Source organism: Dipodomys spectabilis, unplaced genomic scaffold (genome assembly GCF_019054845.1).
Source record: "Dipodomys spectabilis isolate Male_0828 unplaced genomic scaffold, ASM1905484v1 ptg000006l, whole genome shotgun sequence".
NCBI lineage: Eukaryota > Metazoa > Chordata > Mammalia > Rodentia > Heteromyidae > Dipodomys > Dipodomys spectabilis.
The window spans coordinates 20,712,627-20,731,569 of NW_024870683.1; the positions used below are offsets into that span (position 1 = coordinate 20,712,627).

General features: G+C 41.4%; 1 protein-coding gene across 6 annotated transcripts in view; it reads right to left on the minus strand.

Moving 5' to 3' along the window:
• The window catches only part of Susd1 (sushi domain containing 1), a 139,922-nt gene that overhangs the window by 78,731 nt on the left and 42,248 nt on the right, over positions 1 to 18,943 (minus strand). For all 6 annotated transcript variants that reach the window (XM_042696997.1, XM_042696978.1, XM_042696988.1 and 3 more), the window contains exons 7-8: positions 10,918 to 11,027; positions 8,704 to 8,893 (exon numbers count right to left, since the gene is read on the minus strand). In XM_042696997.1, coding sequence (XP_042552931.1) covers positions 8,704 to 8,893; positions 10,918 to 11,027 — 300 coding nt within the window. The remainder of the gene's footprint in view (positions 1 to 8,703; positions 8,894 to 10,917; positions 11,028 to 18,943) is intronic.

The following is an 18,943-nucleotide window of genomic DNA, read 5'->3' on the forward strand; positions in this document are numbered from 1 at the left end:
CGGGGCAGAAGCCAGGTGGCACACAGATAGACAGATGTCGGTGATTATTGCTAAGCTCCTTTGGGAAGATGAATGAGAAAAGACAGAACCAGATACAATACCTACTATAAAACCAGAGCCGTGTTGCTCAATTTCCTTTCTTCTAGGCCCTGCGGGACATGTTTTTAGACATTTTTCTTCATTGTTCATCTCACCCCTATCAAAATTTAATACCATAGATATGCTGTATGTCTACGAATCATCATGGAAAATAATTTTTTTAACCCATCAAGAACTAACTTTGGGGGCTGGGAAGGTGGCTCAGTAGTAATGCTTGCCTCTCATGCCTGAGGCCCTGGGTTCGATTCCTCAGCACCACATAAACAGAAAAGGCCAGAAGTGGCACTGTGGCTCAAGTAGTAGAGCGCTAGCCTTGAGCTGAAGAGCTGAGGAACAGCTCCCAGGCCCAGAGTTCAAGCTCCATGAAAAAAAAAAAAAGAACTAACTTTTGCTAGGCACTAATAGCTTATGCCGACAATTCTAGCTAAGTTGGAGGCTGAGATCTGAGAATTGTGGTTCAAAAGTAGCTTGGGCAGACAAATTGAAGAGACTCTCCAACTAGTCTGAAAAAAAAAAAAGCTGGAACTGGAGGGATTGCCCCCCGACTGACACCCCCCCCCCAAAAAAAGTTATTCACAGCAGAACTGTAATGGGCTTTCAAGAATTCAAAAACTATAAGTTAAAACAAGACAGAGTAAATTTTCACACTCACTAGAGCATTACTAAGATCATTCCCAGTGTTTGTGAGGAGGTGGGGAACAGGCTTCCTCTCCGTCTAGTGTGTGAAGTGATACAACCATTGTAGAGAAGGATTTGTAAGAACTCTCATCTTGGCCTTTCTCCTACAACTCTGCCCAAGAATGCAAAAAGCAAATACATTTCATTCAGTCTACAATGTCATTCTTGTAAGAGTCAACAGCATCATGTATGTTATTTAAAAAGAATACTCCTCTTATGCAACTGTAACCCTTTAAAAATAATAATAAATAATAACAAAGAACAGTCTTGCCCAATAAACTGCCACACTTATTTTTATTTTTTTGGGTCCGGTCGTGGGGCTTGAACTCTGGGCCTGGGCGCTGTCCCTCAGCTCTTCAGCTCAAGGCTAGCACTCTACCACTCAAGCCACAGCGCCACTTCCGGCTTTTTTCTTTTTGCTTATGTGGTGCTGAGGAATCGAACCCAGGGCCTCCGGCTTGCAAGGCAAGCACTCTACCACTGAGCCACCTTCCCAGCCCACTTATTTTTTAATCTCATAGAGGAGTTGTTGTGTTGTTGCTGTTGTTATGCCAGCATTGGGGTTGAAACTCAAGGTTTAGTACCTACTAGGCAGTCACTCTACCATTTGAACCATGCCTCCAGAACCCTTTGCTTTGAGATTGGGTTTCACAGTTTTTCCCAGGCCAGCCTGGACTGCAGTCATCCTAGTTATGCTTCCTCCATAAATGAGATGACAGGCACATGTCACCAACCCCAGCTTTTCCTGTTGAGATGGCTCTTGTTAACCGTGTATATGTGTGTTTGTATGTGTGTGTCACTGTGGCATACACTTTGAGACAGGGTCCAATAAACTTTTCCTCCAGCTAGTCTAAAACCACATTCCTCCCAATCTCAGCCTCCCAAGTATTCAGCCTCCAGAATAGCTACAGGTTGCTTAAGAGTTGAAGAGTGGAGATCTCACAAAAGGAGTTAATACATAAACTGATTGAAAGAAGGAGAGGATTGATTCTAAGTAGAAGAAACTGAATGAAGACGTGTACCTAGAAAAGTTGGCACTTAGCCGGGTGCTGGTGGCTCACACCTGTAATCCTAGCTACTTAGGAGGCTGAGAGCTGAGGATCATGGTTCCAGGCTAGCCCAGGTAAGAAAGTCTGTGAGACTCTTATCTCCAATAAACCACTCAGAAAGCTGAAGTAGTGCTGTGGCTCAAGTGATAGAGCACTCGCTTTGAGCTGAAGAGCTAGGGACAGTGCCCAGGCCCAGCGTTCAAGTCCCCCATGACCAACAAAAAAGAAAAGAAAAGAAAGGTTAGCACTTAAGAATGTATTACAGAAGAAGTGGCACTGTGGCTCAAGTGGTAGAGTGCATGCCTTGAGCTTAAAAGCTCAGGGACTGTGCCCAGGCCCAGAGTTCAAGGCCACAACAGACCAAAAAAAAAAAAAAAAAAAAAAGCAAAGAATGTATTACAGATCAGAAATCTAATCAGTTTAAGGATGACAGCACCCCTTTAAATCTAAATCTCTTCAACAATCTTCCAAAATATTCTCCAGGAAGAAGAGCAAATAAAATAACAAAAGGTAGGAGGGCAGGCATAGCTCATTCCTATAGTCCTAGCTACTCAAGAGGGACAATCACAGTTTCAGTCCAGCCTATACATAAACAGGGAGACTGAAATAGGGAGACAGGGTCTGGCCAGTGCCATCTTTGCCATATGGGAGATGGTAGGGTCTGGTATCTTGTCTTAATGGTGGGGGAAGAGCAGCTCCCACTTTCCAGATGTTGGGCGTGCCTGAATCCCTGGAGGTAGGGGCAGGTACTTGGCTGATAGGTTACTAAGCCTGTCAGTCCAGTGCCTGAGACTGGGAATTTCCTGTGACCCTGACCTGATCCTATTTAGGCCTGGACCAGCTCAGGCACCATTATGCCCTGCCACATGTGTTTGTGTCCTGGCTCCAGGCTCCTGTCTTCTGGCTGTTCCCCAGCCAACATGGCCTCTCAATTCAGCTCTCCATTGGAGCTGAATTGGTTTGTCATATTGTTTATATCTTTCTTCTCTGGCCTTCATGTTTCCTAACTGTGATAAGTATATTTGCTGGCTGCTGGTCTTTGAGACAGGAGTCCACTCTGTAGTCACTGGCCTTTTTAATAAAGACTCCAAGATTCGATCCTTCAAAATGTGGCTTCTCTGTTTTCTCACTTTACAAAAGACCATATCACAATCAATACATCTGGACCTTAGCTACATGGGAAGTGTAGATCTCAGTCCAGTCTGACTACAATAGAGAGGCTATTTGAAAAATAACAGAAGCAAAAGAGTGTGAAGATATGGCTCAATTGGTACAGTGCTTGCCTAACAGGAACAAGGCCCCAGTTCAACCTCCACTACCACCAAAAACAAACCACCACTACCAACAACAACAAAAGTGTTCTCATACCTGAAAAATGGAGAACACACACTTTAAATTACATTGAAAAGAAATACTAAATAGAAAGTACCATTAAGTAGAAACAAAAATACTATACCAAACTGGAGTAGAACCCTCTCTCAAATCCCACAAGTCTTTGGAAGTCTTTTGGTGGGAAATCTAAAGAACATGTGAAAGAGGAAAGGAAATCAAAGGCCTACGAGCTAGAACAAGAAAGTCCATATTATATGTGAAGACAAGAAACAAGAGATGTAGTAGGCAGTCAGAGGTTTGACTACAGAGCAAGCATAAAAAAGTCCACAAGGTATCAGGTGGCAGTTTGGTGATCATTGCCTCTGGGAAAGAAAAAGCTGAGGAGAGAGGAATGAGAGGCCCCTGAGGACTAAGTGGGGAGCCTACAAGGCAAAAGAAGACTAAAAACTACAGAAGACACAATTTATCCTCAACCTTAGTGGGGGAAAAAAATCAACAAAAACAAAAATCCTTCAAAGCAACTGCGATTCACTCAGTGACAGAAGAGGGCGCGCTTAACCTAGAAATCTTATTAATCACCAATTCTGTCTGTAGAATTAGTAGATGAGCAGTTTTCATTTAAAAATAAAAGTATAATTAAAGTCTTTCAGTTTCTGAAACACTATATTTATTTAAAACCCACAAACTAGAGGGAAAAAACTAACAATAAATGTAAACAAATATCGTCAAACTATCATTTGAGGGTAAGAGAAAACATCTTGATTCAGAAAAAAAATTTTAAAACACACACAAAGACAAATGGATACAAAGTGGTGAAGAAATGGAACAGAAATGATTGAAAACTTAAAATAAATGAAGGAAAAAGAAAAAAGTCAGAAAATAAAGATTAAGTTTCTTGATTCCTAAAGAACAGATTAGGGTCAGGTGAGATGCCTCAGAGCCTATAATCCCAGTTACCTAGAGATATTTATTGGAGCTGGCGCTGGTGGCTTGCATCTGTAATCCTAGCTACTCAGGAGGTGAGATTTGAGGATCAAGGTTAGAAGCCAGATTGGGCAGAAAAGTCCTCAAGAGACTCTTATCTGCAATAAACTACTCCAAAAAAAAGGAGGGGGGCTGGGAAGGGGGCTCAGTGGTAGAGCATTTGCCTTGCATGCATGAGGCCCTGGGTTCAATTCCTCACCACCACATAAGCAAAAAGAAAAAAGCCAGAAGTGGCGCTGTGGCTCAAGTGATAGAGCGCTAGCCTTGAGCTGAAGAGCTGAGGGATAGTGCCCAGGCCCAGAGTTCAGGATCCACGACTAGACCCAAAAAAAAAAAAAGGCAAGAAGTGGTACTGTGGATCAAGTAGTAGAATGCTGGCCTTGAGCACAAAGAGGCTCAAGAAACAGTGCCCAGGTCTTGAGTTCAAGCCCCAGGACCAGCAAAAAACAAAAACAACAACAACAAAAAAAAAAAAACTGCAAGCGGGGCGCCAGTGGCTCATGCCTGTAATCCTAGCTGCTGCTTGGGAGGCTAAGATCTGAGGATCGCAGTTCAAAACCAGCCTCAGCAGGAAAGTCTGTGAGACTCCTAACTCCAATAAACCATTCAGAAAACTGGAAGTGGTAGTGTGGCTCAGATGGCAGAGTGGTAGCCTTGAAGAGCTCAGGGACAGTGCCCAGGCCCAGAGTTCAAGCCCCACAACTGACAAAAAAAAAAAGGAAGGATTGTGGTTCAAAGCCAGCCTCGGAAGAAAAATTAGCAAGACCCTAGGAATTGCAAAGAGTAAGTCTGATATAGTAGTGTACTCCTGCAATCCCAAGTGAGAAGCATAGATAGGAGAATCTTGGTCTAATGCTAGCCTCAGTGAAAAACATGAGATCTTATCTAAAAAAGTAACTTAAAAGTAAAAAAGAACTGAAAGTACAGCTAAAGTGATGAGTATTTTCTTAAGAAGAATAAGGCCCTGAGTTCACATCTCAATACAGTCAAAAGAAAAAGAAAAAAAGAAAAAGACTTGATTACAGTAAGATTTAATAAGGATCACTGAAGAAATACCCTACCCAAAATGTGTGTGTGTGTGTGTGTCCTGCTTAGCTTTTTCACTCAAGACTGGCACTCTACCCCTTGAACCATACTTTCACTTCCAGCTTTTTGCTAGTTAACTGGAGGTAAAAGTCTCTTATTTGTCTACTCAGGTTGGTTTTGAACTACAATCCTCAAATCTCAGTCTCCTGAGTTAGGAGGATTATACATGTAAACCACTGGTGCCTGGTCCCTGGATTTTTATATCCAGCCAAACTGTCTTTTAAGTCTCAAGGCTCAATTCTATCCATACAAAAATTCAAGGAATACTTTACTCCTGAGGATAGAAGATGATCTTCATCCAAAAGATAACTGGGGGAACTATAATAAGAGGACTGACTATTAAGCACAGCTCTAAGACTCAAAGACAAGACAAGATATAAGAATAATATATACATGGTATAGGTTCTGATAAAATAGAAATCATACAACTGAAAGCTGGGAGGAGAAAGGACAGAGAAAAAAGAAAATAGAATAAGCTAACTGAATGACATACATGCACTATATAAGAGTTTAAGCATGCTACCCAAAACTGGCTAGCAGTGTGAAAAGTTTAACACAAAAACAGGAGACAGAGTATTTTTCGGTGTAAAAAAAAAAAAAAAAGTAAAATAGTAAAGAAAGCATAGCACATAGAAAAAGAACCAGTATATAACACACATACTACCAATAATATAAAATAATAGAATGAGATTGAGTGAAACTTCAGTACTACCAATAACCTGTAAATGGACTTAAGTTAGCTATCAAAAAAAAATTCTATATTCTTCTAATGAAAGACTCAACTACATGCTGTGCCCAAGAGAGACATATAAACCAGGCAGACCAAAGATGTAGTGACAGGCAATAGGACAGCCAATGGACGCCATGAGGGATCAGAGTCACAATTATGATGGAAGACAAAGAGGAAATTCAAGTTGAACCCATTGAATATGGCAAAGAATATTTTAAGGCTAAAAGCTAGAATTCACAGCCACAACCTTATGTAAAGCATGAGGAAGATAAATGATCAATAATGGGAGACATTGTAGGGAGATGAATTCTGATACTCACTGACTGAGCAGATTCAAATAATTCCCTTGCTTAGTTACCTGGGCTCAACTTTCCAACAGAGAGGGCAGCCATGGTCAGGCAAAAGTTCTTGTTATTCAAGTAGTAACCCAGAACAATTGTTCCCTGGAGACACAGGAGAGTAAACAGTCTCAAGTGTGATGAGACCAAACCTTTGTCCAATCTCAAGTTGGCAGAAACAATACTTAGAACACACTGCTTGAAAGAAATGGACTCCAACCATATTCTAAACAATTAAAATAACCAAGAGTAAGCATTTTGGTATCTCATTATATACAATGAGCCATGTGAAGGGCAATATAAGAAAAATAAAGTGTTATAAACTCTTTGGAAAATAATGCTTATACATTTCCCTATTTCTGAGATCTCCCCCTTCTCCCCCAGAATAAAAATTAGTAGCAGGCTAAGCCTTATGGGCAACATAATGTCTCCTTTTCTGATTAAATGGGTAGAAAACTTCGGTTCAAATTAATGAGGCACTAGTAATTTATATCTGTTATAGATTTATATTCAATATAAATTATTCTTAATCTTCCTCTTCCATGTTTCTATGCCTGCCCTTGTTTTCTTTCTTCTTCTATTTAGACTTCTATTATCTTTTATTCTGTATATTCATACAAGTCACTAGTTTCTCCTAGACATAAGACAGGATATAAGTACTCTTTTTTTAAAAAAAAAACATATTATATATTTAATATTAATGTAATAAATTACAAAGGAAAGATCCATAGATTAGACTACATTGAAATCTAAAACATTCATGTGAAAAGTATAATAAAACTAAAAGGAACCATAAAATGGGAAACGATTGATATAAATATATATTTGATGTAAGTATTAATGCTCGTAGGATATGAATAAATTATATATTACTAAGAACACAACATTTAATAGATTAGTGAAATAAATACAGATAAAAAATGTGACTGTTGAAATAACTGTCTGACTAGGCATGGTGGTATATACCTAATTCCAACTGTTTAAGAGTTGGAGGCAGGATGATCATAAGTTGAAGACTAGCCTGACTTATGAAAGTCTTACTTTGAAAAAAAAACAGGAACAAAAGAGTGGGGTGTGGCTCAGATGGTATATGACTTGTCTAGCACGTATGCCACCCTGAGTTCAATCCTCAGTATTGAGAAAAAAAGAAGAGGAGAGTGCAACAGCGACAGAGAAAACAGAGAAAAGAAAACAGAGGCCAGTGCCAGTGGCTCTTGCCTGTAATTCTAGCTACTCAGGAGGCTGAGATCTGAGGATTGTATTTCAAAGCCAGCCTGGGCAGGAAAATCCACGAGACTCTTATCTCCAACTTACCACTAGAAAACCGGACGTGGAGGTGTGGTCAAAGTGGTAAAAACATTGACTCCTGCATTGATAACTGGCCTTTCTGTTCCACCCCTAACATTACAGGAGTCGATTAGTTTGCTCAAGTATGTTAAAGGGTGCCACTTACCTGTCTTCTCATTTCCATATAGGAAAGAACCATTCCTGACTCACTCCTCAAGGAATAGCAAATGTAAGATTTACTGAATGGTGAGACACTCCCATTTCTTGGGTCACATTCCCTAGTGGCCAGAGTTCATATGTTACAGGCCACCAAACAAGAAGCAGATGCTTGCTCTCTGTGACCTGCCTGAGCTCAAGCATGCACTTGTTGTATCTCCAACCTCCAAGAAGTAAATAATAATGACACTCTACTCACTGTCCTCTCCTAGGCTCGAGCCTGAGACTCGATGGATAAGCCAGGCAAGGGTTCCCTGCAGACACAATCGCCCACATAACCAAACCTCCTTCTCCAATGTAGCATTCACTCATGCTGGAAGTTCCTGAGAACTTGTCCACAACCGTAATGAATTGAGGAAAGGAAGGGAGGGGAGAGGCGGGGTTAACTTTTCATCCTTTTCCACTAGGTACAAGGAGGTATGGAGTGGACACCAACTTCTATGTGACTTCCACAAATGGCCTATCATGAGACCTCTGGCCTCCATGTGAGCCGTGAGTCAATGGAGTCCATGTGCTCACTCCTGGCCCAACCATGAGGCCTCTGAGCTCTGCAGTGCCCAGTGAGGATCATGTTTCAGTCTCCTGCAAGTTGGTTCTAGTTGAATAGTTGCATAAGGAATAGGGCTGTCTAAAATTGAAGGAAAGAGATAAAAGACCTAAGAGAATTCTCAATCTTGGATTATCAGAGATCTCAAGCAAAAGGGGGAGGGGTGGCAGGGAGAGCCTGTTCATCTAAGCCTTCTATAGCTCTAGCCTGTAGAGAAGAGACTAACTGGCAAGTGACCCCAGATGAAGCTGGTAGTCTGTTAGAACTAGAAACCAAAGCTTCTGTCTCCCATCCTTATACTCCTCTGCCCTATTGTTGAATTCACATAGGAGGAAACAGAAATGCATGGACACCCACCTGTGGGTGCGGTTGTCATGGTTATCTGCACCTGATGCTCACGAGGTCCCAGTCCGGTGATGTTCACAGTGTAATCAGTGGCAGGGAACAGAGGCAAACACACTTCCGGTGTGTGTTCCCGCGTCGTCAGGTTAAATGAGGTTGCATGATAAAAGCTATCCAGATACCACCTTTGGCCTAGGACTTTAAACTGGCATGAGATTCAGAGACAATGATATATTAAATATTCTGTTGGCTTGCAGATGTCTAGACCAAATGCAAAGCAGAAATAGAGTAGAAAGTTCTTTCTATGTATACTCACCCTCTCAGAATTCTTTTCAATACAATAGCAAACTATTTTATCTACCCCCTTCCATTTCCTTTCCAACCATGTATGTGACTAAGATTAAATTGCATTCACTAATGAATCTCAGATGAATAAATACATCTTCAATGAATAGAATGTCAGTCTGTTTTCAAGTAACCCTTTGACACCTGCTTAAGGGAAAGAGATTGCACTGTAGCTAGTGGGCAAAATTCTTTCTGTTTCCTCAGACAAGTTTCCTAATGCAGAGCGCTTCCTCTTTCTGAGGACTACCGCAGATTATGCATTGAAAGCAGTACTGCAATGGGACTTCACTCAACTCTTCCCACAAGAACCCCGGTCCATGGGGTGAACAGACACATTGCTAACTCAATCATACTTGATCCCTGCCAGTCAAGCAGCAAATATTAGAAGTTTTATTGGAAACACTTTTGTGAGGATCCCAGAAGTACCGTGTGCCCAACTCTTGACCAATCAGTGCATGATCTGATGACAAGTACGTATATATCCCTTCGACTGATCCTCACATCATTGACTGGACCATCTTTCATCCTTCCTCATCATGGCCAATTGCTGAGTCTTCCTCATCCATCTTCCAGGTCATCAAAGACTCTGACAACTGGATCCTAAAGATTTTTCTTTCCCTCAACTCCTTGATTTCTTCTTGAGTTCTTAGATAAAATGTCTCCATACACAAGCCATCAAAACAGATCCTTTGAGTTCTTTGAGTGCCATACTACGAGCTTAATCTTGGATTATAATCTTGGTTAACTCCCCTTCAGCGACCCAAAATTATAACCACACATCAGACTCATCATCTGAGCAGCTCCTGCTGAGAGCTGGGTGCACTCACTATATTGAGAACTGATTACTAGCAAGGTGTGTGTTCACATGTGCTCAGGCAAAATGCACATTCTCTTATGCAACTCTTTTTGCTGTTGTGTTGGGTGTTTGATGAGCTTAAACTCAGGGCCTGGGTGCTATCCCTGAGTTCTTTTGCTCAAGGCTAGCATTCTACTACTTTGAGCCACAACTTCACTTCTAGTTTTCTGGTGGTTAATTGGAGATACAAGTCTCACAGACTTTCCTGCCAGGGCCAGCTTTGAACTGAAACCCACAGATCTCAGCCTCCTGAATAGCTAGAATTACAGGTGTGAGCCACTAGTGCTTGGCTTATGCAACCCATTTTTGAATGTCTGCTTCTTTCCAGTGGATTTAAGAAAATTCCACATGGGCTGGGAAGATGGCTCAGTGGTAAAGTGCTTGCCTTGCATGCCTGAGGCCCTGGGTTCGATTCCTCAGCACCACATAAGCAAAAAGAAAAAAGCCGGAAGTGGCGCTGTGGCTCAAGTGGTAGAGTGCTAGCCTTGAGCTGAAGAGCTGAGGGACAGCGCCCAGGCCTAGAGTTCAGGCCCCACGACCGGACCCCAAAAAAAAAAAAAAAGAAAATTCCACATATTCCTTAATCTTTATCCAACATATATAAAATAGCAACTTTTTAAAAAATTTTATCACCTTAGCCAGAGTTAACTAAATGTCCCAAAACTGTTTGTTGAAGCCATACATTCTTTATAGATTTGAAAATCATTTTTACCCCATATCTTTAATGTGTATCTAGCCCCAAGGATTCTAATATGGAAATTTGAATGTTATGCCTGCTTACAGTTCTTCAGCGGCAGGGCTGGGAATAGGGGCTAACATGTGAGGCACTGGGTTCACTAACACAAAACCATCATCATCATCATCATCAACAACATCATCACCAAATATTAAAATTCTTTTAATTTCAGTCCTCACCAAAAGCCACCTCGTACCTAATATCCATGTCTAGAAAGAAAATCTTAACTGCCTTGAAATTCACCCAAGTAGTTAAGTGACCAATTCTATGACAGTATAAGAGATCTTCTTACTTGGTATATTCGTTCTGATCCAACTTTCTTAGACTGCTGGTTCAATTTCAAACAAGTTTCATTGATTACTGAAACATTGAAACTCCCATCATCTTCTAAGAGATCTCCTTCTAGAATATAAGAACATAAGAAAGATTGTATCATCTTAGCAACACATAACATGGTTACATCCAAGTGAAACTCCAGACACCTCCATAGAACTGTTAGGGTGTTTAATGGGATAAGAATTAGGTTTAGTATCAAATTCTGACTCTAAAATATTTTTCCTCTTAGAGCTTCCTGTGTAGGGTGGCCCAAGCTGGCCTTGAACACATAATCTTCCTACTTCAGCCTCCCAGTGGCTGGGATTACAGATGTGAGTATGCTCTGCAATAAATCTACAATTTCTTAGCTGCCTGGTTTTAGCTAAGTTTTGGGATCCTTCTAAACCTCAGTCTTCTCATCACCAAGTGATCCAGCTTGCTTTCTTACAAGCTGTTGAGATAGTCCACGATTTGAAAACTACTGTAAACTAATAAAACTGTGATCTTTGTAGAAACTTATTGCTATCATTTGGACAATCCATCGTAAAAAGTCATGAAGGCAAGCCTATTAGTAGCTGAAAGTCTGAGATTAAGGGGAAAGTCTTCAAATAAGGAAAAAGGTAAGTGATATTGAAGACCATGAATTAGAAGTCTCAGGGAGGTGCCTTCCATCCTAGAAAACAACAGAAAGCAGATGACCAGCCAGGAACCTGTTAACTCTCCCTGAAGACAGTATTTCCAGAGCCACTCAGCTAGACTCATCTAATGCAATAAAATAATCAAAACACAGACTTGTTCCCACTATTGTATAGAAAAAGTCATTTATACCTCCTGCAGTCAAAATCATTCCTGCAGTGTTTTGCTTTTCTTAGTGGAGTCAAAAAGATGGGGCTTCTTAGCCAGGTGTGCTGACTTATACTGCTATAATCCTAGCTAGTCAAGGGACTAAGACTAAAAGGATAGAGGTTCGAAGCCAGCTCAGCCAAGAAAGTTTGCAAGACTACATCTTAATCAATAAAAAGCTTGGTAACATGGTACATATCTGTCATCCCGGCTATACAGGAAGTTAAGTGGGAAGGTTGAGGTCCATCCTAGCTCCAGACAAAAAGTGAGACCCTATTTTTTAAAAATTAAAGCAAAAAGGTTTAGAGTATGGCTCAAGTGATGCCATGCATACCTAATGAGCATAAAGACAAAAAAAAGTCTATCAGAGAGAAACTATTTTATAACTACCTTTAATATGCATTTGCTTATCACTTAAGAAGGATTAATGGTAATAACAAATCTAGCCAAATATCGGCATTGTTTATGGCATCTTCAATATCACTAGCAGGCAGCACAAGGCCATCAACAAAGAGGAAATATTCCTAACTATAATTAGAAAATGTAACACTATGATATGAGAAAGGACATGAAGACCTATCATATGTGTTTGTTTTTTACCTTCACTATTTTTCTTTGAAAGATTTCATAAGGACATCAAAGGAAAAAATACACACATGCATGCACATAATTTTAAGGAACACAAAATGTATGCATATAAGACATGCATGGATGAAAAGATGTAAGAAATAACACAGAAAGTCTATGTCTCTCCACACACCAACCCAAGCAGGATACCGTGTGCGCAGTTCCCAGTTGAGATTAATTTTCACATCACTTAGCCATTACAGTCTGAATTCAAGGAGGATGGTAATGTGAGCAAAGGCATCTGGCTTCCACTTCCCACGCCCACTCCGACAGAAGTGACTGAGAATAAGTAAAAATGGGTCAAAATTTGCATCTGGGTTTTAAAAAAAAAGGTTAGTTGCCACACACAAAGCAGAAGCATGAAGACATTTCTGCTTAGCACAACACAGAAGGGAACAAGCTAAAGGGAGACATTTCAGATTGAAAAGGAAGAGAGGAGCCCATGGAGAAGCCAGACAGGGTACGGGACAATCAGCAAGGAATGTTCTTATGAAGCCATAGCCCAGTGACCCCCAAACCTAACTGCACCTCTGAAGGATGTGTCAATGTGAGTATGTGTGTGTGTGTTTGTGTGTGTGTACAGTTCTAACTGCACCTCCGAAGGATGTGTCAATGTGAGTGTGTGTGTGTGTGTGTGTTTGTGTGTGTGTACAGTTCTAACTGCACCTCCGAAGGATGTGTCAATGTGAGTGTGTGTGTGTGTGTGTGTGTGTGTCTACAGTTCACCAGGCAATTCTGACAAGTAGCCAGGGCAAGCTAGGACCTGGTGGCTCATGCCTATAATCTTAGCTACTCAGGAAGCTAAGATTTAAGGATCATGGTTTGAAGCCAGTCTAGGCAGGAAAACCTATCAGACTCTTATGTCCAATTTAACCACCAAAAAGAGCCAGAAGTGGAGCATAAGTCTTGAGCGAGAAGCTAAGGGACAGTACCCAGGCTCTGAGTATTGTACAAAAAAACAAACAAACAAACAAAAAAAAGCCAAGGCAAAAATTATATACACTACTATTACTACTGATGACAATAATAACAGTCATTGCTTAGCACACCAGAAATCTGCAACAAGGAAGGACTTCAGAGTAGAAGCCTTTAGATGTAACTGTTCCACTGACAGAAGGCCTGGGTTGACAAAGTGACTCACAGCTTTGCTAACACAGTGCCGCAGCACCACAGTGAAAGCAGGCAAGGTTGAGCTGACCCGAGGCCAGGGGCTTCACCAAGACAGCAAGGTGCTCAGAAGTAAAGTTCAAGGGGATGGGCTTCCCTTCACAGCTGCTTCCCAAAAGAAGGCACACCCCCACCCCCCCAGCAGTAAACCCTTCACAAGGAGAGCTAACATAAGCCCAGTAACATTCACCAATAAGATGTGAGATCAACAGAAGGCAATCTATTTTATTCAGAAGGCAATATAAATCATAGACAGAACTTTTACCTTCCTAGGATAAGTAATCAGGAAGCCCTTCTCCCCCAAAATACCTATGAAATTATTCTACCCAGGAGAGGAAGAAGGAGGCGGACATACTTACGTGACACCTGGATTGATAAACATAAACATAAATGGAGATGAGTGATGGTAAAGTTAGGTAACACCTATTTTGTACTTTCATAAAACCTGTAAAAATGGAGTCCAACTCCAGATAAAGAATAAGGTGACAAGAGAACATAATAGCAGAGAGGAAGCTGGATGAAAGGCAGAAATAAAAATGAAATGAGACCTGGAACCTAAATGAGACCTGGAACAAAGAAAAAAAAACGAAAGTAAGCCACTAAACTTGAAGTGTGTGAGAGAGACTGAAAATGCGAGTGTATACATGCACATTTGCATAAATGCGTTAAAAGCATGGAGAACAGAAGCTTGTTGTATTTTCCTGAAAGATAGAGGACAAAGGAGGAAAACAATGTCACAGCTTCATCAAACTTCTCTTTCAAAGCTTTAAGTTGCCAAAACCAACGTGAATCACTACAGAATTGTAAGAACAGAAAGTTGTGATGACATGAGTTTTATCTTTACTCCATTCTATTCCCACAAGAAAGACATTCTCAGATGATCACATTTTCTCAGTGAGGAAAAGACTTAAGTCATTGTTCTGACAGATAAATAAATATAGAAATAGCAACATCAAACTGGAAGAGAGAATTGAAACTATTAAACATATACCTGATATTAAACAGCTGCTGTAAATATTCCTATAACATTTTAAAAGTACAAATGAAGCGCCATATTAGGTCAATAATGTAAGGAAAAAGAAAGGAGAGAAAATAAAAACAAAGAAAGAATGCTCACTTCCTTATCTATTTGGGGAGAGATTAACCTTGTTTCATTCTTAATATCAGCTATCAGAGAAAGAGGCTCCCAAATCATTTTCTTTAATGTGATTGATTATAGAATAAAAACTAAATTTGTACTGTCTGGCTGTCTGAGGAAGAAATCTGTGCAGCAAGAGACCAAACAAAAAAATAGAGTAACATTAAAAGGAAAACTAAGATGTCAGAAGGAAGGGAAATGATATCATCATCATAATAATATAAAGTGAACTCAGCCAGAAAGGCTCTCTGCAGATGCTACCTCTTAGAATACACCTAGAGCAATAACCTGGATAACTTTGGAGAAAGGGAGACAATTGTTTATCATACAAATGCAAGCACAAAGAAATCAGTTAAAATAAACTAGTATTGCTATCAGAGCATAATTCAAGGCAAACAATATTAAACTAGATTAAGTGATTCATTCACGTCTAGTAAGACTATATCCCATCTCAAGAAATAAATTTAGCATTGTGGAGTATGCCTCTAATTCCAGTTACACAAAAGCTATTGGTAGATGGATCAGTTTGAGGCTGGCCCCAGGCTAAAAACATCAGAACCTATCTGAAAAATAACTAAAGCACAAAAAGGGCCAGGGGACATGGCACAAGTAGTAGAGTGCCTGCCTACCAAACACAAAGCCCCACTGAGTTCAAACCCCAGTACTGCAATAATGACTTCTAGGTTGACTATTAAAGAAAAGTGTGCTGCAACGCTAACTTCCACTGTCCTGAATCACTGAGAATCAACCACATCATCACCTTTCAAACACCTTTCTATTATCTGCCACTCTTCCCCAAGCACTTTGCAGAGAAACAATACACCAGTGCCGTTCATTCTTGGGCCCATAGAATGAGAGTGTGTCCTGCTAGACCTGCTCTGGTTCTGACCTCTGTAACCATATCCCCTTCACACACACACCAACCCCAACTCAGCACAAACATCAGAAAGCAAATAGGAATTCTCCCATCCAGTTAGTGCTGAAGCGTGACCCCACATCCTGTGTTCAGTATCCTTTAGGAGGAAATGACACTTCCCCTAGGCCTGCCAGCAGTGTAAATCAAGAACAGTGGGCCCAGGGTGGCTGGGTAGGGCTGTGGAAATGCTCACAGTGGAACTGGCACAATGGGCAGGTTCAGGCACACTTCTGGGGTTCTTCTGTGTGCAAGTGGATGGTCTCCTTATGAACAGATTTCACAGGTTTCAACCACTGTCCTGTTATGTGTCTTTTAGAAGAGCAAAGACAGGACTGTGACACCAGCCAGAATCACTGAGACGATGGATTCTTGTCTCCTGTCTTTCCACCCTACGCTGCGCTGATCAGTCAGGGCGGCTAGACAAGGCCACCAGACAGCTCAGAAACCAACCCTGAGTCGTAAATGGGAGCTTTCTCTGGGAGCACTATCCTGCCCATGAAGGATCTAGCCACAACTTGAGGGCCACAGGCTATATTCTGTCACCAAGTCAGCAGATGCTTCCAGGTTTACTCAGGAGAAGTGATATACGAGTGCTTAGAAACAAGAAATGCTAAATAGATATGCTTCTATACACAGATGCCCTCTCCCGTTAATCTCTGTCCAGATTTTCTCCCTGCCAGCATCCACCCTGTTGGACGATGATGATGTAAAACCTAACACATAAAAGACAAAGGAATCCAGATTATCTTAACAGTCCAGGTGCCTTGCTCTTCTAACCTGGTTGCATCATGGGCAGCCACAGAGGGCTCATTTCACTGTCATCACCGCCTTTCAGGATCTGTTTCCATCGGAGCTTGAACATAAGAATTTTTGGAGGACACAGCGATGTCCGTAGCGGACAGGAAAATGCAATGGCCACACTGGAGAGCAGGCTCTTGACAAGCCACGTGGCAAGGGTGTTGATATAGTTCTCTCCTGGGACTGAAAGAGGAACAGGGGTCTCTGACCCGCCACGGGCTGCTAGAAGGGAGAAATATCCTCACCATAGTGTCTTGATTATGTGTTATTTTGTGGTACAGCTAAAATACCTTCCGTAGGATGATTTTGCAGGTGTATCTCTACATGTCAAATTGATCAAAATGTGTATTTTATGTGTGAAATTCACTGTAGGTCAATTATACCTCAATAAAGCTGTCTTATCCATAGAAAAAAAAAGTCCAGGTGCCTGTCAGGTGCTCGGGGCTCGTGCCTGTATTCCTAATTACTGAGCTAGCTGAGATCTGGGGATCCTGATTCAAAGCCAGCCTGAGTAGGAAGGAAAGCCTGTGATACTCTTATCTCCAATTAATCACCAAAAGCCAGAAGTAGAGCTGTACTTTAAGTGGTAGAGAGCTAGTCTTGTGCACAGAACAGCACCAAAAACAACAACAACAACAAAACTCACCTTTTAAAAATGATAATAGAGCTGCGTGCCAGTGGGTCACACCTGTAATCCTAGCTACTCAGGAGGCTGAGATCTGAGGATTGCAGTTCAAAACCAGCCCGGGCAGGAAAGTCCATGAGACTCTTATCTCCAATAAACTACCAGAAAACCGGAATTGGCACTGTGGCTCAAGCGGTAGTGCGCTCACCTTGAGCTGAAGAACACAAGAACAGTGCCCAAGCCCAGAGTTCAAGCCCCATGACCGACCAAAAAAAAAAAATGATAATAGCATTGGAAAGCAGCTCTACTGAGAAGCAAATCCTTCTGATTCATATTCCCATACAATTCTATTTCTGCCCCACCAGGAAAATGGAAATTCCTTTACATACCACACGTACAACCTTGGAGTCTATTCTTCCCGAGCTTATTTGCTACCTAACACAGGTGTTATTAAACACTGATACAGTGCTAATTTCTAGTCATGGTTTCTAGACTGGGGGGGAGGGGGGGGGCGGAGGGGGCGGAATCTGAATGGATTTTCTCTCTGCCAATCACCAGTCAGGCTCTGATTGACACTGAATTGGGCAATTCAGGTGATCGCAGGCCAATCCCCCAACTTCCATCATCACAAAGGAGCCCGACTGCTACAGGTGGGTGAGAACTGCAACCTGTAAGTAGCTCCCTGGACCACCGGCATCCACTCATCTGGGATGGGACGAGCTCCAGAGCCAAGTCTCTGGATTTTTCTCTACAACTACACAGAAGAGATCTGCTTCTGTCTTCTGCATCTCAACTGGGTGGGAAATGTGAAATGTGTCATCATGCAAGGCCAGTCCCCAGGAACAGCTGGGGGTAAACTAAAGAAATGCTCCACAAGTTCCTTGGTTACCCTTGGGAGTCCTTTAATGGAAGTCACATCATCCTGAAAGCCTTGATTTCTCTAGGGTCTGCTTCTTTTAAACAATCTGCATACATTCCAGGTAATGCATATGGTACTGTGGGAAAGCATATTAAGGTAACACCATTTCCAACAGACGAAGTCAACCAAGGAAGCTGTTCAGAGGGTGGGGGAAGGAAAGGGATCTAGCTTTTCATTTCCTTAAATTCAAATTTCCTGAACATAAAATAAGAATGTCTCTATTGGGCTGGGAAAGTGGCTCAGTGGTAGAGTAATTGCCTCACATGCATGAGGCCCTGGGTTCGATTCCTCAGCACCACATAAACAGAAAAAGCTGGAAGTGGCACTGTGGCACAAGTGGTAGAGCGTTAGTCTTGAGCTGAAGAGCTGAGGGACAGCGCCCAGGCCCAGAGTTCAAGCCCCATGACAGACAAAAAAAAAAAAAAGAATAAATATCTCTATTTACAGATGAAATAATCTAATCTATTCCTAAGGAATTCACACATTAAAAAAAAAAAAAAAAGAAATCACCACTAAGCAAGGAGTTCAGCAAGGTTCCAGAATACAAAGCTAATGTACAAAAATCAAAGCGTATATATACTCTCAAAATGAACAAATTCAAAATTAAATTACAGAAACAACATGTATAAAAACATCACAATAGAAATAACTCCCAGCAGTTGGCCTCCATCCTGTCATCCCTGAATAAAGGAATCTCATCTCACTCAACAGGAAAGCTGCTGTCCCAATGAACGGGGTATCTCTCACAGATTCTTGGGACTCTCTTGTCCTCATCTGTTCTTTGTGTGTCAGGCATAGGTTTTGGTAACATGATTGTTCCTTGGCTCCTATTCTGAGGTTTCCTCTCCATAGCTCCCACATTCAACCTGGACTAGCAGAGGAGATAAAAATCCATGAGGGCAGAAACTAAAAGATAAATTCTTTCCCTTTTCCCCAGAACCTTGAAGAACTGTCCTAAAAGACTCAGTTC